At 32.7% G+C, this 26,824-nt stretch overlaps 2 protein-coding genes across 2 annotated transcripts; one reads left to right on the top strand and one right to left on the bottom strand.

The window, feature by feature from the left end:
* Positions 1 to 4,657: 4,657 nt before the first annotated feature.
* On the top strand, positions 4,658 to 7,920 carry LOC114163320. Its single transcript, XM_028047563.1, has 3 exons — positions 4,658 to 4,874; positions 5,842 to 6,090; positions 7,470 to 7,920. The coding sequence occupies exons 1-3, from the start codon at positions 4,857 to 4,859 to the stop codon at positions 7,515 to 7,517; spliced, it is 315 nt and encodes a 104-aa protein (XP_027903364.1). The 5' UTR covers positions 4,658 to 4,856; the 3' UTR covers positions 7,518 to 7,920.
* Positions 7,921 to 14,903: 6,983 nt separating this feature from the next.
* LOC114164040 (developmentally-regulated G-protein 3) lies at positions 14,904 to 21,846 on the bottom strand. The gene is made up of 10 exons (XM_028048505.1): positions 21,573 to 21,846; positions 21,178 to 21,231; positions 20,167 to 20,340; positions 19,565 to 19,636; positions 18,600 to 18,659; positions 17,664 to 17,773; positions 16,602 to 16,901; positions 15,820 to 16,011; positions 15,452 to 15,503; positions 14,904 to 15,358 (listed from the first exon to the last, which is right to left on the bottom strand). Exons 1-10 carry the CDS (start codon positions 21,612 to 21,614, stop codon positions 15,308 to 15,310), a joined length of 1,107 nt encoding a protein of 368 aa, XP_027904306.1. The 5' UTR covers positions 21,615 to 21,846; the 3' UTR covers positions 14,904 to 15,307.
* Between the last annotated feature and the right edge of the window lie 4,978 nt (positions 21,847 to 26,824).

The raw sequence follows: 26,824 nt of genomic DNA on the forward strand, positions 1-26,824 counted from the left end.
TATGGGCTTTGTTGGTTGCTTCTTTCTGCACCTCCATACTTTTTTTCTGCACTTCTATAGATCAAACGAAAAAATCATTTTATTCTTGTCTTCTTCTCTCATCTCTTCCTTCTCCTTGCTCTAATTTTCTTCATTCTCCCCTTTCTTCTTTCTCTACTGCTGCACCACCGATATCGACCTTGTGGTGAGGAATGGTGTTGCCACGATGTACTTGGCATTAGCACTGAAAGCCATGTCAAGACTTTCAAGTGTTTGAAAGATAGGATTTTGGGACATCTTAAAGTAACAAGAAAAGTCATGACAGGAAAAATCAAGTTGCACCAAACACGGGGTGAAACAATGAGGATCAAAGCCATTGACCAAGCAGCAGTGAGACGATAAAGGGTATTTCAGCTAATGTAGCCTCTCCGAGACGCGTTGTTTTATTTCCTTTTCACTCTTTTTATTTCTATCTGTATTGCATCTTTTTAATTTTTACATTTTAAATTGTATAATTTAAAATGATTTTCTTATATAAATTGTACAAATCAAAATATAAAATTTATATTTCAAATAGTATATTTTGAGATATACTTTTTAATTTACAATTCAAAATACAAATCTTATATTTTAAAACTTAAAATGAAAATGTACATATTGCGTACAAAATTCTTACCGATGGATATATACGTGATGTTGTCATCGGTATCGACTTACTTGACCAATCGGTCGGGTATGGCCGAAACAACATTAAAAGATAATTCGATGATTTTCATGCTAAACAAGGTTATAAGGTTATTAGGGTATTATTAGGCCTCCATTAAGGTAAAATAGAACCTTATAAATATAGCATATAGGTGAAATATTTAATACTTTTGCTACGTTTATTGTAACATGCCTTAATTGAACACTCACTTGAGCGTCGGAGTACCTTTTGCAAGTAATGAACCAAACGGATCCTAGAAGGACAACGAGTAGCTCTGAAGTAAAATAATTAGAGCATTGTAGATAAGTGGTGAAGTTTAAGGATAATCTCATCCATGAACTAACAATTTGATTCCCACCATGGGACTGAGAGGACACTTTAATTCCAATGGTAACCACAAGAAACATGACGAGCAACAAAATAAAAGTATAAGAGATTAAGGAAGAGCTAGACCAAATAATGATGATAAGAGAACTCAGGAAGGAGTTGGAGACCTTAAAGAAAAAAATCAAGAAATAATTAAACTCCTTTTAGGCCGAAAACATGTGCATGAAAAACAAAATAGACACCCTTAATTAGTTGGTACCTAAAACCATTCAGCAAAGATCAAATGAGATGGCCCAAACAACAAAGACAGCTGACCGGACGATACAAGGAAGTATTTATAAGGCTAGCAATGAGTATTAACCCTCAACGCATTAGTGTAGTGCCTTCTGATAATCCATTAGTTAAATATCCAATTCATTAACAAGTTTTTCAATTGACATATTCAAAAGTTTGACAGCTAATCTATACAGTTCAAGCTTGGCTTACATGTAATCCTAGATATACATCAGTTATACAAATGATAAGTTCAAGACTAAGCCTAAAACAATGATACAAGGTGTTTGTATGACTTTGAACATCATCAAAATCATCTTTGTTGGATTGAGCAGGCTCCCCCTTTCAACAAGGTTGAAGGTAGAATCAAACGGGATCGAAGTTCAAATCAGCTCGAGTCGGGCTGATGGTTGAATTGGGCCGGGTTGAAGTTCGAACCGGCCCATATCGGACTGAAGGACAAATTGGGTCGAGTTTAAGTTTGAACCGACCCAAATCGGACTAAAGGTCGAGTCAGGCTTACTTGGGCCGAAGGTTGAGCAAGACCTGCCCGAGTTGAAGGTCTAGTCAGCCCGACCCGACCCGTAGGTCGAGTCAGTACAATCTAGGTTGAAGGTCGAGTTGGTCTCGCTCTCCCTGTCATGCACGACATTTTCCTTGGCAAACACAATCGCCATTTCTTCCTATTTAGCCCTTTTCATTAACTTTAGAAAAGAAGAGTTTAAGGAACAAGAATGGAAGTAGAAAAAATAACAACAAACAAAATCAAATTGTGTTCAATAGATAGCATCTAGGATTTTGAATTCTACAGTATTAGTAATACTATACTCCATACCAATTCCAACTGAAAGTTCCATAACACATTCCCACGAATTAGGAATTTATGGAATAAAATTTTGTGATGAGAATTTTGCAAACATCATAGGCTATCTCTTGTCACTTATAAGAAACATAAATCCTTAAGATTGTAGTAAAAAAATGATAAGAACACAAACACTTAAATTTTTGAGACGTGTTGAAACATTACCCTTAAGGATTTATGCGCATTGTATGCGCAAACCCCCTAGGGTACAACAGGAACATCTCGGATATATCCTGAAGATAACAGAAACTAGCAAGATAAACTCTATAAACCCAGGATCTCAAATAAAGAGAACATATACTCATAAAATAATAAAAGAGAGTGAAATCAAAAGAAGAAAGGAGAAAAAATAAGAGTGTGAATATATATCTTTGGAGGAAGGATAAGACATCTATTTAAAGGTGTAGAGAGGAGTTGAGATAACAATACCAGTGAAATTATTGTTGTAACTATCAAATCAAAACTGTTGCAACAATAATGACCAGATCAAAATTGTTGTTTGCAACTTTCATACGTTTGCAATAATAAACAAAACATTGATTTTACAACAGGTTGATCATAATCCTGACAATCATGGTCCCAAAAACATATTATATTGAACAAAATGTTTCTTATTGTGCTTAATTTATTTTGGAAAATCCATTCATATAATATTGATTGGAGAAATATGTAAATCAAATTTGAGTAAGTTGTTAATATATTTAATTGATTTAATTAAGCTTTTTAATTTGAATTTACTTTATAAAATAAAATCTAAACTTCTTTCTTTCCTTATTTTTTCCCTTTTTTTAGTCAACTTCTACCGTAAAAAAAATCTCATTAACAATTAATTTTAGTGACCAAAAGTTATTAATCACTATAGTATCCGATTTAGATACCAATTTACAGAATAAAAACATTATTGATTATTAATAATCACTATTGTGAATAAAAAAATATATTTGGTTGCTAAATTTTTCACCAATTAATTAGAAACTAATTTAAAAATCAATTTCTTTAAAAGTAAAAGCTAATAACTAATGTTTAGTCATCAATTTCTTGTGATAACTAAAATTTTGGTATCTAAATTTTAGAAACCAATTATATTTTTGTATTCATAATGGTAACTATTTTATAAACCAATATATTTTTATTTTATAATTTAGTATTTAAATTAATTATTATAGTAGTTAATTATTTTAAATCATTAAAATTGATCGTTAACTAAACATTCTTCTAGGATTAATGATTAGAAAGACTAATGGATATTAAAACGTAAAAAGTTACTTATATAGAAACTAAAATTATTAATTTTACTATACCAAAATGTCAAGTTTTTTTTTAATGAAAAAATCCAAAAATGAAACTACAAGTACTTGTGCAAGAATAAAGTGAACAGATTTTGTAGCGCAGAAGTAATAGATAAATTTTGTATAATTGTAGATAAAAACATAAAATAAATATTAATATAGAGTAGAAGTAGCTATTATTATTAATAAAAGAAACATTTTCTTCCATTGCTTTTATTTATTGTTAAAGTTGTTACATTTAATAAAAAAATTAATCTCTTTATATTATTAATTCGTAATACTTTCTAGTATGTATTTAATTTCTTATTTACTCTTTTCATATTTAACAAACTAATATTTTCCTTATTGAAAACGATTTCTTCTTAAATTTTAAACAACATATTCACAAATCTATTTTTCATTTAAAAAGTAAAAGCAATACTGCTATATTCATACTATAGTTTTCCCTCCACCGTACCCAAATTGTTTAACTATTTTCATCACGAGTGTAATAATTGACGACTTCACAGTCCAAATAATAGAAAATAAAAAAAGTTGAAAGAAAAAATGTATCGTAATAATTAATGTTCTTTTGTTTGGGCAATGATTGTTCCTTTTTTAAGTTTTTTTTTCGGGGAAAAAGGATTGCAACTCTTTTGTTATCTGTCATTGTCGAGACACGACTTTATTGTTCATTTAATTTTGAAGCAGAAGAAAATAAATCTACTGGTCCCCGATTATAGAAAACATTAAGTTAAATTAATTCAATAAATCTAACATATATAAAACATTGAATACTTTCTATTTAAGAAATATAAAAATCAGAGTTATTACGAAATGAAAATATCCAGAAATAAAAATTGCACAAAGATAAAGTATAATTGTGGTTGTGAGTTTGTGGGTTCCAAATGGAGAGAATACTTTGAGGGTAAGACAGCTAGAAAACCGAAAGCAAGTGGCGGGTGGTTCAACACGGAAAGAAAGTACATTAAATTGAAACAATAATAAATGAAATACAAATATTTGGTACATAGTTAGTTATATACTTTCAACTAGGTAACTAAGCATGACTTAGATATAAAAAAAATGTTTAATTTTGGTTATAAAGTAAATTAAATAAATATAAAAGATAAGCAAATATTTTATAACTAATTTTTTGGTTTACCAGCGTGTTGGTAATAAATAATAAAACTATTATATTACATGCTATTTCATTTGATGAGAATTGGTAAACGCTAAGAAAGATAGCATATGTTTTTGTTTAGAAAATAATAATAAACTTAAGGAAAAGTCTGGATATGAATTTTCTTTCTCGTGCATAAATAGAGGACATACATGCCGAAACAGCTATGCTTATCTATCGTTTCATTTGGCTAGAAAAGGCTGTGCCACATTTATCAAACTCTTTCTCTCTCTTAACTCGAGATCTGAAATCACTCTGATGGAGCAAAGTAAGGAGGTAAGTTCTGTTTTCTCTCTAAACGCGTGCGTTTTGCTCTCAGACGATGTTGTGTTTCACGGCTAAGAAACGCAAGGAAGAATCAGAATAATCGAATGGAATGAACGATTCCCGTGGTTGCTCGAAATCGATGTTTCTATGTGTTTTATTTCGTTGGATTCCGCTTCGTGAGAATTGCGAGCTTCTACCTGATAACCTTTGTACCACGCGCAACTAGTTCATCTTGTTCGATATTTTATTTGTTCTGGTCGTTGAAAATCATGTGCATATTTTGATTTAGTTGTGTTTGTCGTTTTTCTTGCTTGTGCTATCTATTGGATGTTTTGTTTCGCTTCGTGAATAGACGCGGCTATGATGATGATAAGTGATGATATTCTTTCGCTTCAAACTCTGTTTTATTTAATTTTTCCATTTGTTTTGTGTTTAAAGTTTGATATGATGATATTAGTGTTGCAGTAGCACAAGCAATTGTAAATCCCTTTCTGAAGCATGTCGATCATGAGATGGAAGAGGACTTGGGTTTTTTTTAGTTTATACAGCAGCCGTGAAACTGCATATCTTTGTTTCTCGTTATTTGACTCTTGTATGAATATAGTGAGTCTGTTTTTATCTTGAAAAATCTTTCTAATGTTAGTGCAACTGTGAGATTGCTGCGTGTGACTTGTGTTCACAGTCAGAAACAGCTTTCTGCTGAGTGCTGACAGTCGTGCACTTAGGGGTCATTTTAAAGGAAATTATTAAATGCTATTTTTTGCTTAAAATGTGTGGTAGTTAATAAACTTTGCCTCTACATTGGCATTAGTAGATGCTTGTAATGGTTCTTTTGGACCGGAGTAAAAACAGGTGTTTTGTAGAACCTGTTTTACTGTGTCATAATTTATTTGGCTGTTATCGTTTTTGTTATTACGATGAAAGATAGTTTTATTATGGTGATCAACCATCTAACCTATAGATCTTTTCACTGTAGAAAAATGCTCCCTGGTTATCAGTGCCACAGTTTGGGGACTGGGATCAGAAGGGACAAGTGCCAGACTACTCTCTGGATTTCTCTAAAATTCGGGAAATGAGGAAGCAAAACAAGACAAATATTTCAAGGGCAAGTCTTGGTAATGAAGAGGAACTGATGGCTTCTTCTACCACTAACAATACAAACACTGTCCACAGTGATGAACACCAGCACCAGCACCCTCACTACCACCAAACCAGCTCTCCAACTGTAAGATTCCTCTTCCCGAGCTTTGTCATTCATTATGTTATTAGCTATAACTTTTTTACGGTCTTAGGTACTAATTTTTAAATTTGCCTAAAAATTTATTCAACCCTGGTGAAGTAGTCACCATTGCTACCCACTAGAGTACCTGTAGCTTTTCTTTTTTCAGAAAGATTGGTGGGTAGTTATTATGGGAACATAATTCACATTGATTCCTGCAATAATTGACAGCTTAGGAATGACTGCCTCATGCATCTTTTACTTAATAGGTGCAGCGAGAATATTTGAAATAAGGAAAAGTTTTAAACATACTAATTTGTCCACCAAGGCATTCATCGAGTCAAGTTTTGAATTAAAATAACTTTTTATTGTCATATGAGTTGATATTTTGAGAACTCCTAATCAAATTTTTCCTTTTCCTTTACAAATCATTTACACTAATATCTATTTTATTTCATTTACCTCTCTTCCGGTCAATTCATTTTTCTTCTTCTTGAAATATCAGTGTTAAAGAAACCTAGCCTCAAATCTTCATTGGTTTGGATTAAAAGACAAATAAGGAATAAATTAAACTTGACATTTCAATCGTCTGTCTGCCCCTTTAATACCAAAATATATTTGGAAAAAGGATGAAAACCAAAAGAATTCAATTAACTAAATGATTTTTTAGACAAGTAAATCACAAAAATCTGTAGGGTTCAACATTTCTAGCAACCGTACAGTATATTTGTATAATATTGATCTTGATTTGAAGAGAATAGAGATAAAGGGAGAAGAATAATAAGCGGAAACTTTTTATCAAAGAAAAGTGGAAAACAAAGACAAATACAACACGACATGACACCTCTTGACAAGTAAGCTCCTAGTAGCATAAGAAAACAACAAAGCTCACTAAGGCCGCCTGGTTAATGACAAATTTGCGTTGTAATCCATCTGCTTCTTTAGCGAAAGTGGGTACCAGAAGCTTATATACTAATATTTTTCAATCCAAAGGAAAACAGGATATATTAGATTATATATATTACTCGGAATTATATTTTGATACCCGAGATAATCTTCTTCCTTTTTAAACTAATGTTTTTCACAAATTCGAGTGGGCGGTGGTTAGGTCGAAAAGGATGTAAACATTAATATTTATATCTGTGTAGATATATTCTATTTGCTAAGGCAACACGCAATTCTAGTTGCTGCACATGGGATGAATGTCTGGGGCAGTTGCATTCATTTCGTTGGTAAGAGGGCTATAAATTATGGTGATTATCTATTGACTAAAGAAAACTAGTTGAACTTTGAGGTCGTATTCATTTCGTAGATACTCTAAATATTGGATTAGGAGATATGTGGTGTCTAAATATTGCATCTTTCTTTGGTTTTTTCCGTGACAGACAAGGAGGAGCTTCCTGAGCTACTTCAACTGTTGCGTAAAAGCTTGATGCTGCTGGGAATCTAGAAGCTTTTTTGTCTGCCTAAGGCCATGGACAGGGACAAAAGTATGGTTTTGCGCTTGGTGATCATTACCTCGCACTTGTTTCTTCTGATTTAGGAAAGCAACCTTTTTTAAGCCTCATCTTCTGTAGGCGATTCTATATATTACTTGCATCTTAGTTTGAAATTTGTGTATCCAATTAGAGTTCAAGATAGTAAGCATGTAAATGACGCTCTCACTACTTTTAAACCTGTACCACCGGTCCAAAATATGATGATGAATTAGTCCAGCATAGCAATGTTGTTGACCTTGAAATTTTTATTGCTCAATTAGTTCGTTATTCAGTCAGGACTTGAATTCTGAAAAATCTGCAATCATTTTCAAACAAGGATAAATTATGTTTACTGTTATTTTCATGGCTGGTTTCGTTTATTTGACGTCGACGTCTATCTACTTGGACCACGCACACTTCAGCTCAATCACTGTAGTTGTATGCAAGTTCGTGTTTGTTTTACCTCAGTTACAGATTTCAAAGAAATCTTCTTTTAACGGTTTTTCCATTTGAGAATTAAATTATATGCTTTCTTTCGTCGTTTTTGTCTTCAGAAACGAAAAAAATAAATAGTTTGATTGAACGTGCTATAAACTATTAGAAGAAAAACAAACATACCCTCAATTCTTAAATAGATCATTATCACATTGCTTGCCTTCTACCCTGTCAGTGATATAAACTATTCTCAATACTCTGTGATGTTAAGGAGGTCAAGTCAAAGCGCAATTTAAATATATATATTTTTAAATATTTAAGATATCTTTTAAAGATAAACTTTGACGGAATTTTAAATTTTAAACAAAAGTAAATTAGAGTTAATTAAAGATTTTACATTTTTAATTATTAAAAATCGTGTTAACTCATTGAAAATCCTTTTAAATATGGTTTTTTAAAGTAATTATTACAAAAAGTTATCACGTAGCAGTGGGTAACTATTGGCTTCTCTAGTACATTAGCGAACATTGTTGCCTTTATTTTGATTACTCTAGGAGTGGAGAGTAGACTCTTAAACCACTAATTATCGTATCTGGGGCATCTTATATCCCAAAGGCTTATTATCCAAAAATAAACATGTTTTAAATCGAATATTGTCTTAAACTAAATATATTGTCCTAAACTAAATATTATTGCCAAGTACATATTCTTCTAAATGATTTTTTTTTCTTCAAATAAATGTAGTTCTAATATAAATTGTTACATAAATATTGTCTTAAACATTTCACAAACTAATAATTGTCCCAACCTAAATATTGTTCTAAATTACTTATTTGTTGTAATATAAAAATTATCTTAACCTAAATATTGTCCTAACTAAGTACCGACGTAACATAAAATTTCCTACAAGTTATATCATAAAAAATTAAAAAATAGATAATAATAAACTTTCATTTCATATGACGTACAATAAAAGCACATTTTTGATACGTTACAAATATACCAAAAAAAAAAACATGAATTCAAAGAGGTATGACTTTGTCCAACGCGAATGAGAAAAGGCAAAAGTGATGAGGAGAGGAAAAAGGGTTTACTTTTTGGTTTGGAGAGCATTCAATCGGAGTAATGTTTGGTTTGGAATAATGGAAATATATAAAGAAAGTGGAAGAGAAAATAAAACAAGAAAAAAATAGAATATTTTTTTTATTGAACATTATTATTATTATTATTATTATTATTATTATTCATCGATACTAATATTATTACTATAATCTTTATAGGTGTTATAAAAAAATTATGTTTTTTTTTTTAAATTTAAGTAACATGATTAACTAGTCATGTATACACAATATAATTGAATGTGTTGAAAATGAAGGGATGCATTCTTGTTTCCTAGATTTTTCTATTATCTGTGCGGAATTACTTTGTGACGGATTCCTCACGACTTTTATTTTCTTTCGTAAATCTGGCGTCGACAGGGAATAATCTGATAAAATATAAATGATAAACTTATTATAATCTAATTATCATATGCTTAAATAACATCTTTGGTTAAATATGCTCCAAATTATTATTTCAAATAATTTTTTTTACATATATCCTATTTTATTTTCATTAAATTGAATTTAATCACAATATTTTTGTACTATAAGGGGATCGAAAGATGTTTTTGCATTAATGACACGTTACAAAAGAAAGACTTATGACTATCTGCATAATGGGAATACAAACAATGAAACTAAATCCAAAGTCTCAATTTTCATTCAATATCAGAAGAGTAGAGGAATGAAATGAAATGTGGTTGGGTCTACAGATTTTTATCTTATCACTTTCCCATACCAATTTCCTATCACACAAACATGGAGATATTTAATATTTTCTTGAAATCTCTTTCAGAAATTATCAGAAAATGTATATTACATTGTTGTTTCCAATCGTTATCTAGAAAAAAAAAAATGCTAGTCACTTTATCACACAATTTTTGACATATTTTCTATTGATTAAAATTTATTAGAATCTCAGATTTGAATAAGTCTCATTTATCGAGTTTTTCTTTCTTTAGTTTTTAATAGTTTAATAAATAAAATTGTGTTAGATATAATGTTATCTTAAAATAGGTTGCTACCTGTTTTTTTTTTTTTAATGCGTGTAAAACATAATAAACATAATGAATAATTAAGAAGAGTTAAATTATGTTTCCAAAAATATTTAAACTTGCTTTTGAGATCTTAGAAAGTATCTTTCGAAATTTTCATTATAGGTAAAATATGAGACGCAAAATTTCCGATAAATAGGTAATATACTATAGTTCATAGAATTTGACACTTTTTACTATCGCTAAAAACATAATTTTAGTTTAATTATAATGATATAAATAAATATGAAGAAAATCCTATGCGAGAATTTTATATTAGACTCAATTTAGTATAAAATATTGTGAGGTTTTTGACAAATTTGATCAAAATTTACTATCTATTAGAAGAACGATTATTTCTTCAAATTATTCTATTGGAGATCTTACGTTAACTACTAAAAGTAAAACGGGTTTATAGTATATTAGTGTTGTAAAAACTGATGAAATCACAAATAAAAAGATGACTTACGACAGATCCCACAACTTGCGGAGGAGGAAAACTTCATTAACAACCCAACGTGGCTTGCAGAAGATTATTTTGCAATGTTCAAGAACCTGTTGAAATACTTTTGAGTTTGTTTTATACTCTCTTTCAGCCACATAAGCTATATTCCTTTGCAATATATTTATTATCATAACAATCCCCCACATATTGCAAATGATAACATATAGAAAGAAGATAAATCTTTGGTTTCACATAAGATGTCAGAGCTGGTATAACAAGCTATATGAACCGATCCTAAATCGAGAAACTTAACACAGTGTAATTGGTATAGCAAGTTATACGAACCAAATACTTGATGCGTGTTAACGATTTATTAATCACAGTACACCCCCATAATTTTTGTTTCTATCATTGGGTTGTTCTTACTAGGTCATGTGTATGCCCGATGTTCATGAGTGCTCTAGAGATCATGTTAAAATCTCATGCAAATGGCCCCACTCGACACTCATATAGGTGATTTCATCAAGTGTATGCTGCAAATCATACACCACTCGTAAGAGATATGAAAATCATTAAACTAAAATCCTTACACTACATAGAATTTTAACTACAAATTTTAACCTTTCAATAATTCAATCTCTAGCACTTTCACACACACACCCCATAGGAAGGGATATAATTGATTTAAAATCAATTTAGTGCAATCAGAACTAACAAGTGACTTGTTTTTACTCATATGAACCTTATTCATGGGATTTCCAATCACAAAAGTTAGGTTACCATCACTTGTTTGTTTGCAAGTGGCTTAACTCCCATTTTCCTTGATGTTTCTAAAATTATGTTTCTTCTCAAGGGTTTAGTCAAAGGATCTGCTAGATTCCGTTCTGACTTCACATAGTCAATGGAAATAGTTCCACTCTTTAGCAGCTACTTTACCAAATTATGTCTCAATTGTATATGTCTATTCTTTCCATTGTAGTTCTTGTTTTTAGCTATAGCTATTATTGATTGGCAATCATAATGTATTGACACATATGGGGTTGGTTTCATTCCTAGAGGAATATTTGCTAAAAAAATTTTCCCCACTATAGTATTATGTTCAATCACATCACTTTTAAGAACAAGAAACCTATAAGCAACATTATGTTTAACATAGCCTAAGTACATATAATTAGAGGTTTTAGACTCTAATTTCCTTTTATTGGGATCGTGTAACATTACTTTAGCTAAGCACCCAACACACTCTTAGATATTTAATATTAGATTGATAACATCTTCATAGCTCATAGGGAGTTTTACTAATTTTCTTATGAGGTATCATATTTTGTAAAAAATATGTAGTAAGAAGGACTTTTCCCCAAAGATTATCAGGTGCACTAAAACTAATAGGTATGCCATTCATCATTTCCTTAAGAGTTCTATTCTTTCTCTCACCTATTGCATTAGACTGAGGTGAATACGGTGAGGTTACTTCATGGATAATACATTTTTAACACGATATTCATTAAACAATACATATTCACTACTTCTATCTGATTTAGTCCTCTTAATTTTCTTATTCAATTGATTTTTTACTTCTGTTTTATAAGCTAAAAACACATCAAAGGCTTCATCCTTATGTATGATTAAGTACACTTTGGCATATCTAGAATAATCATCTATAAAGGTTACAAAATAATTTTTCCCACCTCTAAACATGGTTTGTTTTAGATAAGCTAGATCAGTATGAATTAACCCTAACAATTCAATTTGACATTCTACAGGATAACATGTTTTATTTGTTATTTTAGATTCCACACATATATCACATTTACTACTTTGTTTATCATGCAAATTAATTAATTCCAGTCGTTGTAATTTCATAACATACAAATAGTCACATGTCCTAATCTAACATGCCATATATCATATGAATTGATGATATAAAGAAAACAAGATTCATTAATAATTTTGGAAATATTGAGTACAAAGAGACCTTGATCACAATACCCCTTTCCCATAAAAACATTATTTTTTGTCATTACAATCTTATCAGATTCAAGTGACACTTTAACCTCAACTTTCCCAACAAAGCTGCAAAAATTAGATAATCTATGATTGTTGGAACATGTAGCACATCACTTAAGGTCAGAGTCTTCCTAGATGTGATCTTTAGAAGAACTTTCTACTTTCCCAAAATTAGAGTTGTCCTTAAGTCATTGATATAGACATGTTCTTCTCCATCCCACACACTACTACTACAAAAATCACATATTACATCGGTTATTTTCTACATTTTAAATATGTTATATCACCGATGTAAAAAGAATGACATGTTTATATCAGTCGTGCATATAATCGCAGTAATATATTACTCTACAATTTCATCCATCCATATTGACCATTTCATCACTTTCAATATTAACTAGCTACCAAAAATTTTATTTTGTTAATTAGCCACAAAAAGAACCAGGAATGTAATTTGATTCAAAATCGTGTTTCTTCCCGAGCTTAGTGAATCTTAAACATCTTTCAGATTTATTCTCATCATTCAATAATAAAAAAAGCACACTAAATAATTTATTAATGGCAAAAATGCACACTGTATGATATATTCTCAAGATTGAATAGATTTATTTTTGAAAGTGTTATAATTAAAGAGGGGAAGGTTGAGCAGTGGCAAGAGACAACAAATAGAGCTAGGCACGACGGTGGAGGAGAACGAAACCCTAAACCTAAGGTAGCGAAAACAGCGGTGCAAGGCAGTGGAAGCAACCAGCCAAGGCAGCAACACAGGAAAGAGAAAGTGGAACCCTAAAACCAGGGTACAGGAAGCAGCGCATCTCACAAATCTTGATCTCTTTTGGTGCAACCAAAGGTGGAAGAAAGGTGGTCTCCTCCCGTGATCAGCAACAACGACAGCGGCACATCGCAACGACGATGGAAGTGGTATCCCGAGCAGTGGAAGCAGTGGGGCAGCAGAAGAGGTGCACATGAATGTTGATCTACTTCAGCCCAACCAACATGGAAGAGAGGTGGTCTTCTTGAGCATGAGCAGCGGTGGTTTTCTTGATTGCAAGCGTGCGAACGGCGGGGGACACATTGGTGGCTTTGGACCTCAAAGTGAAATGAAAATGGAAATAGAGAATGGGAAAAAAGATGTTCGCAAAGGAAAAGCAAAAGTCAGGTTGAAATAGAACCCTGTTAAATCGGTTCTTCAATTAATGGATGTAATATAGAATTTCGTTATTACATTTATGCCACCAGCTTATGTTTTACATTGTTTTCAAAAAAATCTTGATGTTGAAACTTATTTTTGCACTAGTGTATATTTGCACATATGTATGTGGTAACACCAGAATCTACTACTCATTTACTCACCCTAGTCACATTTATGTTTCTAACTCTATTGTCCTTAAAAGTGGAGTTAGAAGCATTGGGATGAGAATTTTTAAAGCTAACTTTACTATTGTGATCAAGTTTTTCCACAAACTTTTTTGGAGCTTTAGTAGATAATGTCTTAGTCCTTGTAGCAACACATTCCTTAATAATATATTCGACCTTCCAAATATCTAGGAAAGGTTCCACAAATATTGCCTACGTTTCAGAAACATTGTTTAACTTCTCGATAATCAGCATGATGATAGAAGAAACGCACCAACCAATCACATGAGAAGTAATATTAAAGATAATTCACGATAATGCCATGTTAAAAGATAAGATTAGCATACTACATATCTTGTATTAATAGTAGAAACCAGGTGCCACTGAGTTTGAAGAAGAACCAAGGTAAAGCTTTGGCCCAAACCATCCGTATAAATGTCATGAGAAGAATTAATATATACAACGGTAAACTTGATAAGTATCTTTCACAAGACACCGGCCTATAAGAGCTGAAAGTAAAAAGAGGATTTAAAATAAAATATAAACTATTAAAAAGTTTATATGGTTTGTTTTTTAATTTAATTTAAACTTTTATAACTTTCTTTATAAAAGTTAAATTTAAAAAGAGCTGAATAATAAAAACAATGATAAGTATAACCTTAAATCAATAATTCAAAAAAGTATAAAAAATTATAGTCAGGATTCACCAAAATTTAAACCAAACACACCACTACAATGGAGGAGAAACACCAACAAAACATTTTTTTCATGTACAAAACAGTTTGATCAATACTAGTATAAATAACTAATAATTAACCACAAATTACTCCAAATATAAATTCTAATCACCTTTCTTTACATATGGTATATATAAAGACAACGAAAAAGACACATTTTCACTATCAGTATATTTTAATTAAATTTCAAAAAACAAATTAAGTATCTAACTGATGCTATCATCATGTTAAAAATGTTCAGTTGCATGCATGGAAAGAGTGATATCCACCTCTATATAATATCCATTCAGCAAAACCCTATCAATTTTACAAGTACACACCAGATTATTCTACCCATTATTTGTTTGACACGGAGAATTCAACAAGATACATCATTCCATAACTTAACGCAAATGGCGTCCCCTATAAAACTAATGATTTAACAACGCATCACACTTTAATGTACTCTACCTCACCCCCAACTTAAAAAAGACAAGTAATTGGAGTGTAATCTAACGGTCCTGGAGAATGTGTCTCGAAGGGGTGTTTGATTCTGTTCAGAACATCCTTGAATAATCTAGAGAGAGTGCGTGCAGGCATTCTGATCGACTTTTACCAAATTTCATCTTGGTTTCTTTCTGATTATAACAAATTAAACTTTCTTGATAATTTGAACCACATCTTCATCTTCGAGTTCATGCTCCTGTGACGCAGCAACATATTCCACTTAGTAGGTGACACACAAAGTTCAAAGAGAATGAAGCAAAAAATATAGTAAATAGAGTATAGTATCAACCTTGCCAACCCTTTGAGGCTTGTGTTTCGCACTTGAACCCCAGACCAAAGCACTGCATCGTTTGGTAAATGTCAGCATTTAATAAATGTAAGCAAAAACATAACTTTTGGAGTGGCCTAGGCAAGGTGGATTCACTGACTCAACTTTTTCTTTCCATGAAAAATGCCCTTATATTTGATTATAATATAAACGCGTGCTTCACACACACATCAATGAAATGCTATAAAACTAACTACAATTCAGAGCTTCAAGTTAAAAAGCCAATTTAATCTTCATATGCATTTGCTCCTCATTAACACAAATGGAAAAACATTATGAATGAACAAAGCTTAAAGATATTATGTTTTGGGAGAAGAGAAGGTACTCACTACTTAAACTGTTTAAGCATGTCCTTGTGAATACGATCGCAGAAGTCCTCAACTGTCCTCTTCTTTGAGGATAATATTACAGGGTCTTCATAGTCAGGATTCATCCCTTTAGGTTTAGTATAGATACGAGTTAAGCTGAGATATTCCCAGATTTTGTCCAGAAGACCATCCAGGTTCCACTCCAGGTGTGCACTGAAGGATAGATAGAAATTTGCACATATTTTCATTAAGAAAACAATTTCATCAATCAATTAATGTAAAAATCACAACAGAAATGGGGAAACATGACAGTTGCTAGTCCCAGTGCTCTACGTTTTCTTTTCTCTTTAGCATAGTCCTAACAAATTTGATCTCAAACAAAGATACTTCACATAGTAATCCGTGCAACAATTTTGGACTAAAATATTACAGATAGATGCAATGCAAAAGGGAGACCACCTAACATTGATTTAAAGACATAAACAACGATGAAAACACTACTTTACACAATCTAAGGAGTTTGTTAGAATGAACAGGTAACGTAACTATAGTGAGCGGGAACCAAATCAATGCAATAAAAGAGACCGTAACAAAAATGAAACAACAGTAGAGCAAAATCCCCAATATTTCTTGTAGTATGCAAATACCACAAAAATGCTCCAAAATAAATTCCTAAAAAAACTGAAAAACAAGAAATAATAACTTAAGCGCTTTCACATAAGGATGGACAAAATTATTTTAATTTTCTTTTGTTCAAAGGGAAAACGTATTGAGATAACATGACCAATGATTTGAAGAATTACCTGATTGGGCAGTAATGAGGTAGCTTATCCAAGATCTCCAGTTCTTCAAGTGTGATCTGATCAATCTTGTTCACAACATAGATACATGGCATATATACTCTACTGCCCTCAATGACATCTATAAGGTCATCGGCAGTGGCATCATACCGAAGAGTAATATCGGCATTGTGAATTCTGTACTCACTACATATAGCTTTCACAGTCTCAAGATCCAAATGTGTTGTGGTGGCAGTTGAAGTGAGATTAATTCCACCTTTATCCTTCTTCCTAAAAGACAGATTTGGTGGCTCTTTGTTCAACCTACAGCCATAAAGGAGGAACAAATTGTCATGAGGTTGAAAATAGAAATGCAAAAAAAATCTTAATACAAATACATGCATATAGTCCATAAAGAAAAATTGGAACAAATTATCTACTTAAACTGAATTCCTCTCCCAACTGATCCTACCCGGCCTGCCAGGTGCACAATTGGTTACAAGCAGCAGTAACACTTCCCTTGTTGATTTTTTGGAGGTATGACCCCCTGCTGCACTTCTATCCCTCATTTTTCGGAGCAAAGTACAAGCAGGATGCCAAATAGAATCTGAGACTACTAACAGTACAACCAGTACACTGTTGGTTAATATCTTAATCAAACAGACAATGTTGTTGAAATTCGAAATACTAAAGCCAATTCACAACTGTCTTCCTCCAACAAAAACCCATAAGAAGCAAGCCTCCACAAGATTCAAATATTATCTCCCAAAATCATAATTCACCACATGATCAAAAAAACATCAAATCACAGTACTTATTTTGACCCCATGGGTGCAACTGCCGTCATCAATGATGACAAAAATGCTAGCTTTTTAGGTCAAATGCATAATCACTAAAATCTTCATTCATCACCATATCATGCTACATTGAGAAATATATTTGAAAAAATCATGCAAAAAAACACTAAAGTATTCATTCAAGTATTGGCTGCCGCATACATTGGTGGAAATTCTAAGTAGACCCCAGCTTGTCCAGAACATTGGTGACATAACGTAAACATATTAAATAATCAACATATCATGTTACCTTATACCAAATCCCTCCAGCTCTTTTTCTATAAGACGCTTATGTGTTATTGGCTTTATTGCATCTAGGACAATCAAAATGCAATTGCATGTCCTTGCAGTACTAATAACCTGCATTTGCAAACAGCATATTAGAAAATATGAGTGTTTCTTGGTGTATGTGTTAATGAGGGTGGAAAATGAGGTCCACTTGGAACATAGTCCTTAGTTGCTGCAAATGAAATATTTTGTAGGCAGAACTTGAGAGCAATACCATATACATGTAAAATTCATTGTACAAGTGATACAAAATATTTAATGCTAACGAACTCGATAGCATAAAACAAGGAGTGTATCAGTGTGTTACCAGAAAAGTTTCCCTGACTCCCCCACCCAGTTCATATTGGGTCTGTTTGTTTAAAGTCTTTCAGAAATAAAGTGCTTTTTTAATGAAGTAATCACTTATTATGATTTTTAACATGTTTAGGCAATGCTATTTAAAAAAAATCAGAAGCATAAAAAGGCAACTTTCTGCGTTTTTTAGTGCAACTTGGAGTTGCTTATCACAAAAAGCAATTGCGGTGGAAGAGAAGAGACAGGAACTTTTTTTACTGTATATAAGAATCACTTTAGAACAAATCGTTTTTTAGCAATCACTACTTTTAGCACCAACAAAAAGACCCGTTAAGAGAGAACATAAACCTTAATTTGTCTAAATATGCCACAAATGTCTCTTCAATTATACACATTCAACAAAAGATAAAGAGAAACATTTTTTTTAATATACGAGGAACTTTCCACTCTTTAGAAAGAAAAAGATAAATGATATTTTGACAGAACTTTGACTAAACCCAAACTTTATGCTTTGGCTAGGTTAATTGAAACTACCTCATTTCATTGTTAGAAATGATCAAACCTAGTTTAAGCATGACCAAAACAAACTACGTTTTTTTCTTACCTGCCTTCCTCTACCCTTTCCATCCTTAGCACCCTCAATGATTCCAGGGAGATCCAACAACTGCCACACAAAATTGAAGAAGTATTACTTAAAATTGAACAACTTAAATTTACCTCACAATTATAATAAAAGTTGTACAAATGATTATGATGCAACAGCAACCAAGTCCGAATTAATTGAGGCTATACTCTGGGGTTTGGAAATTTTATTTTGAAGAAAACAAAAAAGATTCAGAGGACAAGAGTTCACGTAACACTTTAATGCCTAAATTAGTTATATAAAGAAACACAGAAAGAAAAACCTTGGCATAACAATAGAAACTTCATCTTTAAAATGTTTTGATGCCTTATTTAACAATAGAAACAGACACGACAAAATTGTCCAAGTGTAAGGAATCTTAAGAGATATTTAAAAAATCTACAGCCCTATCAAAATAAAATTTCAGATATATCCATTGGTAATATGAATAAAAATATCAACAGAAACAGCCGAATAACAGAAGATGAAACTTTAATCAATTTTGGGCATCTATCACTTTAAGTCGTCTAGGGGTAGCTGGTCCATCAACCAACACAATTTACTAAAATGGAAAAAATGAACATCAAGAGGATGGAGAAATAAATTCACCAAAACCCATACGCAGGTGTTCTTTAAAAAGCTGAGCACGAATGCAGGTTATAGTCAGAAGCTAAAATTATAGAGTAGCAGCATTCGCATATCATTTAATCTTATCTCAACTAATACAAGAACAGTTACAACTAAATTTAGCTTTAAGCATCCTTAGTTTTTCAACTGAAAAAGAATGCCATGAGCTAGCATGGATGAGTTTCTCGAGAAGGACTTCTAAGAGAGAAAAATATCTCCTTTCCTAGATGAATACATGGAAAGGCTCATTTAAACAGGTAACTTGTGCATAGTAAGGTCATCACAATTTTATCAACATTTAACTTGCTTATGTAGGATACCTGGATTTTTGCTCCACGATAAGTTATCACTCCTGGAATGCAAGTTAAGGTAGTAAACTCATAGGAAGCAACCTATAAACCAAATGAGTAAAATCATCAGAAAAATCTTTAATCTTTAACACAACCTAAACTTTATATAATTTGGAAAACCGTTATGCATGCATCCCACCACCACCACCCAAATCAATGGTTGAGTACTTAATGAACACAATGCATAACCTCTGTTATCCAAAAGAAAAAAAAAAACATTTGAACTTGTTTATAATTACCTTGATTTCCATTCAGTCTAGACAATAGAAATTGTTAGAAGAAGATGATTATTGCTAATAAGGTTTAAATGTTATAATATTTTTAATCCAATAGGTTAACCATGTTTCCAGTAGCCCTTGTTAATTTGTCAAGAGTCTTTTCCTACTATTACCATATGTTTATCCTCTATTTATTTTCTCTTTTTATTATTATTGTCAAAACTCAAAAGGTTGCACTTCCTAAGGCTCCATTCAACCAAAGTCACTTTTCAAAACACAAAGATATAAAAGATAAGACTATAGTATACCTCGCATTAAATAAGAAAATCTATAACAGATAAAATACATCCATACCTCAGAAAATGTCCCAGTCAACTTATTAAGTAAAGTAGATTTTCCAACTGAAGGGAAGCCCACAAGACCAACTCTTGAATCCCCACTTTTAGTCACATCAAAACCTTCACCAGCACCGCCACCTCCTTTTGATGAAGGTGTGAGGAGTTCCCTCCGCAGCTTTGCGAGTTTAGCCTGGCACCAAATAGTAGTGAACCAAATCCTCAACAAAAACAACGGGATACAGGAAAGAGGAACTTGAAAAGGTCAAAGAAGGGGACAATCAGGAATGAATTATAAATATAAGTAGAATAAGGAAACCAATCATCCTGCGTTCAATATCACATCATAAGACATTTATATGTATATGAAAGATCAATTTGACGTAGAAACAAGAAGAAAAACAAAGACAAGCAGGATAAGATTTCATACATGTAGTTTGATGCACTTATGTTATTTATAAACAGATGTTTACCCAAAGGGTTATAAGTATACAAGGAGCATGCACCCAAATTTTGAAGATATCGCTAAACACAGCAGTAGGAATTACTACAACGACTAGAGTGAAGACAAAGTAGACAGATCACACGGGCAGAAAGTACCATGATTAAAAGTACTACTTCCACTATGAATATAGAACTGGGGATAGATATAAGTAAATATGAAAATTAAACTAGAATCCGTATTACATATGGAAAAAAAACTCAGTCAAATTGCACGGTAGAATGAGCTACACCGTCTAGTATATGTAGATCACAATAATCGTGAACCAGCTACATTTCCCAATGCTTACATCCAAGTCAAACAAGATCAAGCGAATATTTCAGTAGTTGAAAGGGCATTTTTTCTCTAAGTTTGAAATAAAAAGAACTAAGGTATCACATTGTCTTCAATAATCAACCACAACTACAGCCAAAATACATATAATCAACCACAAAAAAAATAAAAATCAGACAGCACAAATGCAATTAATTGATCTCTTTTTTTCTTTTTCAAAATGCTATTTAATACCAAATGCACTTTGGTGCTCACCTTCAGCAAGCCCAAATGATGAGCAGTTGCCTTGTTTTTTTGGGTTCTTGCCATCTGCAAATAGCAAAATAGAATTTACCAATCATATCGGAAATAAAAACAATGAAAACATAATAGAGTTTGTAGTAACCAAAATAAAAAAAAAAAAAATGAAGGACAGACAGTTGCTAAGAAGCAGTTATATGGAAGAAAAACTCAATCCTTAATCAAATATAAAAAAATACAAAAATGCAATGACAAAAAAAAAAGTGAAAAGGAAAAAACCCTGCTGCTTTAATCTCATTCTTTTCTTTCTAAATAATAGTGATAAATCAGCAGTACATAAATTGTTAATGTTCCGCTTGAATAAATCGCATGTCCACAATCATTCCCCTTATTACACTCCGAAAAAGTACCTCATCTTCGATATCTTTGATTTTCTGCATCACCGTCGCCATTTTGGAAGAAAGATGAGAACCTTAGCGGCAACGCAAAAGCGATTCAGATTGACGTGGCGAAAAGTGAAGTGCTATCGGACTTGGACAACTCCACAGCGGTAAATTGCTGCGGCGTAGCGTTTGTTACGACGGAGAAGAGGTGAACGAAGCAGAAGGTGCTAGAACAAATATGCAGAAATGCTTACGGTGGGTCCTAGGGTAGAGTATTTCATTCTCGAATCCGAAATTGAAACCAATGAACATGACTACTTTTCATACAGGTTGGGTAAGCCCAAAATCATGTTGTAAAGTATTTGGGCCTGGATTTCTCTTTTACCCAATTCAATGTAAAATAAAATAAAATAAAATGTGCACACAAATAATTAAAGAACCAAAACTTATTTCATAGAGGTTGATATAGTTGAACGTTTTTTAAGAATAGGACCCAATTTTCCTTTTTGGGGAAAATAAAATGTAATAAAAAATTTAAGGATAAAAATATACATCCAAATTTATTTACATCTAAATACGAACATAATTTGATCAAATCAGATTTATGACTATCTGAAATGAAATATAATATTTTTATATGTAAATCTATCAAATTTATTGGTCTTACGACGATATAATTTCATCAACATACATGTAATATAATTTATTCATTTAATAAATATTTTTTTCTAAAATATATAAAATGAAGATAATTTGTAAAAAGATTATTATATTTTTATAACATTATTTAAAATTAAGAAAATGTTAAACTCAAGTATAAATATAATATCTTTTTTAACGTAATATAAATAGTATTATGTAAGTTGAAAAAATAATTGAAAATACATAAAAATTGTTCACGTAGAATAAATTTGTTTAGTTGAATTTTTCTAGAGATGTTTCTTTCACTTGTCTTTATTTCCATAAGCATTCCAAATAATGTCTTAAGAAATTCAACGATCACATCCAATCTTCTTGATAATGTATGTTTACCAAGATATTGATCATTTTATTTTATATTTCTTTGATTCTCATATTTCCTATCATCCATAATCTTCTTTTGTTCAATTTTTTACATCTTTTAAGTTTTCTTGTTAAGCTCCCATCTATTATCTTTTCATCAACCTTAATTTATCAAGAACTGCCTAAAACTCATATATTCAGCCAAACTTCCTCGTTACACACCTAATCATGTTTCTCGAAGAAACCAAACATACCAAGTTTTCTCAGAAAAAAAAAAACGCACAAATATATTGTTGGAGTTGGAAATTTACAATGCAGACAACATATGAATTCCTCTCTATTATAGTTAATAGATAAAAGCCATATAAGAGTGAGAAAGGTGCCAAAGTTAATAGATAACAGTCACCTAAGAGTGAGAAAAGTATCACAATGGCATTTAATTGATGATTTAGACTTGTGTGAACACTTTCGGTTATAAAAGGACTTAAATGTTAAATGATCTTTTCACAATCAAAAGTGAAAAAAAAAAAACATAAAAAGACCAATGATTTAGTAGGCCTTTAACTTTCATGGACCGGAAATGTACTTCACTAGTTCATTTAATAAACAAAAGTTAGGAATGAAAAGGATAATAATAAAAAAAAAAATGTGAATTATATTTTTCTTCCCCCAACTATCAGTGTATTTTGCTTTTAGTTTCCCATCTAAAGGTTGATCCATTTCAGTCCCTGAACTTTTAAATTGCATGGAATTGGTCCTCAATTTTAAACTCCATTAGCATGAATTGACACCTGGCTAACGGATGGTCACGTGAGGATCATGTTTAAAGCTTTCTCTTTAGTTACAATAAAAGTTGTTTGGGGGTAATTTATGAAACCCTAAAATTGGGAAAATTGGAGAAATTGCAGATCTTGTTGTGCGTCCTCTTCAGAAATTGGAGAAATTTAGCTATAGTGATGAATAGCAGAACCAAATGATTGGATTGTATGCAAAGGAGTACTGGTTCAAAAATATGGCGAAGTTGTGTGCCCTCTTCAGAAATCGCATCGAAAGTGTGTGGGTGTGGAGAAAATTTGTTGCTTCTAAAGGCAAGTACTATGAAGAACAAAGGCATATTATTTTAGAGGTGTAAGAATTGGGCTGTAAGTGACAAACTCCTTCATTTTTTTCGAGCTTCATTTGGTTTTCTTTGTAATCGTTTCCTTTTTTGTGCAGTCCAATTCCCATTGTAATTATTTCAAATGGGTTAATGAGTCAGAATCTACGTTTGAAGGGAAAGACTCTGAATTTGAATTCAGCGGGCGAAAAACTGTTGAAGAAGACAAAGTTTGTTGTTTGGAAAAGGACAAAGTTATAATGGACTTGATAAACAAAAATGAGAAGCTGAAGAGGAAATTGCAACCAAAGAAAAAAATTGGAAAATTTCTGCAAATTTTATTTGTTTTGTCGTGGGTGGCAACTGTTGTTTTGGTTATTATGGTGTTGTTGAAGGTTAATTGTAATTAGTTATATCTTAGCTAGTTGTAGCAGTGATTAGGAATGTATTAAAGTTGGTGGTTACTGTTGTGTGAATTAAGTTTCGTGTATTAAACTTGGAATGTATTAAACTTGGTGGTTAAACTTAGTGGTTACAATATCAGAATATGAAATATATGAGAATATTATAGTATTCGAATTTGATATTTGCCTTGTGTGATGTTATTTGATATTCGATATGGTCTCCTGTTATTTTCTGATTAAGAGAATATGAGAATATGACAGTCGAATGAATTTCCTAATTGGTCTGTTGTTATTCGATATGGTGTCCCCAATTTTCTCCAATTTCATGTTTTACCAATTTCATAGTATGAGAAATAAATTTGGAATGAAAAAGCAATAGAAATACGTGTTTCATTGATCAATAATGGAAAACAAGTGGTCCAAAGCAATAACAAAAGTGTTTCCTTTAATTGAATACAATAATACAAAAGGTAGTCCAAAGAAGGCTGTAAGACCCGAGAAAAATTAAATAGTTATTTAAATAATTATTTAATTATGGCGGGTAATAGAAACATTTAAAGCAATTAATGTGTGGAATTATAACGTGGAAGAGTACTAGCTCAAATGGTTGAGAGTACTTTATTGTGTGTGAGGACTTGGGTTTGAGTTCTATGTGTGTCACTTGAATGTTATTTAATTTATGCATTTTTGTTTAATTATATATTGAATGCGTGGCGTGATGATAAATTCCTAAAATTGTAAGAGTTATCACGAAAGATGAATTGGTTGAATGGTTATGAAATTGACTTGGTGAGTGGTGGGTTGTAGGTTCAAACCTTGTTGAGAACTAATCAATTTTCTTTTTTGCCAAAATTTCGTTAACATGAATATGAAAGGGTTTAAGAACCCTAGCAGCCAATGGATAGGCATGAATAGGTAATTCAGAGGGCTAGTTACATCATGTTAGGGGACTTAATTAACCATTAAACCTTCATTATATTTAATTTTCGTTTTGGTGGTAAAAAGGGTAATTAGAGAGGTAGTGATTCAAGAAGAGAGAGAGAATTAGCAAGAGGAGAGGTATTAGGACTGGAGTGTGAACGTTGGGTAGAGAACGATTGGTGTGGGCGTACTGTAGAGAGGAGTTGGAAGGGAAAAAACAGTGTGATGGGTGCAAACAAGTGAGTAGGAGGTTTTGCTTCGAGGCACACTCACCAATTCGGGTTTGAGAGCGGGAAATCTAGGTAAGGGAAGTTGTTTCTGTGTGTTTTCATTCGTAAGTACTATTTTGGTGGATTGTATGATCATATTTGCGTGAATGCTGTAATTGGGTACGTCAATTCTGCACTATTTGGGGAGTTTCTGGGTTTTTCCCAGAAACTGCCTGCGGCTCAAGCCCTACCGCCAGGCGACGCATCAGAGGGTATTGTTGTTCTGAATTTTGGGTTGAACCGCCTGGCAAGGTTGAATGCCCGCCAGGCGGCGTGTCACACGGTACGGGTTTTTCTTGATTTTTGGTTGGTGCATGGATTGTTTTGAATTCCGAATGTGATGTTGTGCGTGATACCATGTGTGTATAATATTTCAAAAATGAGAATTGGCAGTGATGATAAAAAGTCATGTATGAACTATTGGGATAAGAGGTTTTGGGGCTTTAGAAATGCTGGAATGCTCATTCGATGTTGATTATACCAATAATCCCACGACTTAAAGGAGAGAATGTTAGGTTTTTCTGTCTGGTAAAATTGATATGAATTAGTGAGGTTTGGTGTAACTCAATTGAGTAACAAAACAAGCTAGGAGGAATCACGTACTGGTGTAGGAAAACCTGTTTTGCGCCAGGTACTGATGCACCGCTTGGCGGCAATCTATCTGCCGCCAGGCGGCAACGACTGCAGTGGCAGTTGTGGCGTTGTGTTCTAAATGGGCGCGATGAACACTGGCGATGGGTGTCAGAATAGGAAAGTAAATTCAAGATAAAGTAAGTAATGATCCTAATGCAAAGTCTCAAGGAAAATGTGTAGCTTAGTTGATAATAGATAATTGGGACATGAGATGGTGTGTCTTAATGAATTGCGGTAAAAGTTAAGGTTTGTGTAAAAAGGATTGAAGACTAATTGGTAGGGAGAATAGGAGAATTTATGTTATAAGATTGGAAGAAATTGGTGAATCTTAGGTATGATAGGGAGTTTGGAATGAGAGATCATAGGGACTGTAATTAGTCAAGAGGCTGGCTAGGAATCCAAAATGAGAGTGGGGTTAACCAGGATTGTTTTGCTACCTTGGGAGAGATTAGGGAAGCGGGGGGATAATTTGAAAGAGAGGTGAAAATCAATGACTGGTATGGTACTGTCACAGCGCCTGGCGGTTGGATTGGGTGCGCCAGGCGGTCGAAGACCCAGAAAGGGAGTCTGTAGAGATTGGCGCCTAGCGGTGAGGTGAGATGCGCCAGGCGAACGCGAGGCAACGAGCTTTCTGTTCGAGGACCTAGCGCCTGGCGGTGGGACGTGAACCGCCAAGCGGTCTGAACCTGTTTCGCTAGGCGGTGCTGGGTGATGCGTCAGGCGATTGCACAACAGGTTCTGAGTTATGTGTGTTGCTTTTAACTGATAATGACGCTATGCTTGGATCGGGAGATGTTGTGCCATGAACGGGTAGGTTCATGGATGGTGGTTAACATGTGATGATATGAGCGGGGAGGTTCATATCCAATTACTCTCACGTGGGGATACGAGCGAGGTAGGTTCGTATGTTCCATGCTCACGTTGAGAGATGCCACGTGCGGGGAGGTACGGGAC

This window comes from Vigna unguiculata, chromosome 9 (genome assembly GCF_004118075.2).
Source record: "Vigna unguiculata cultivar IT97K-499-35 chromosome 9, ASM411807v1, whole genome shotgun sequence".
NCBI classification, from domain to species: domain Eukaryota; kingdom Viridiplantae; phylum Streptophyta; class Magnoliopsida; order Fabales; family Fabaceae; genus Vigna; species Vigna unguiculata.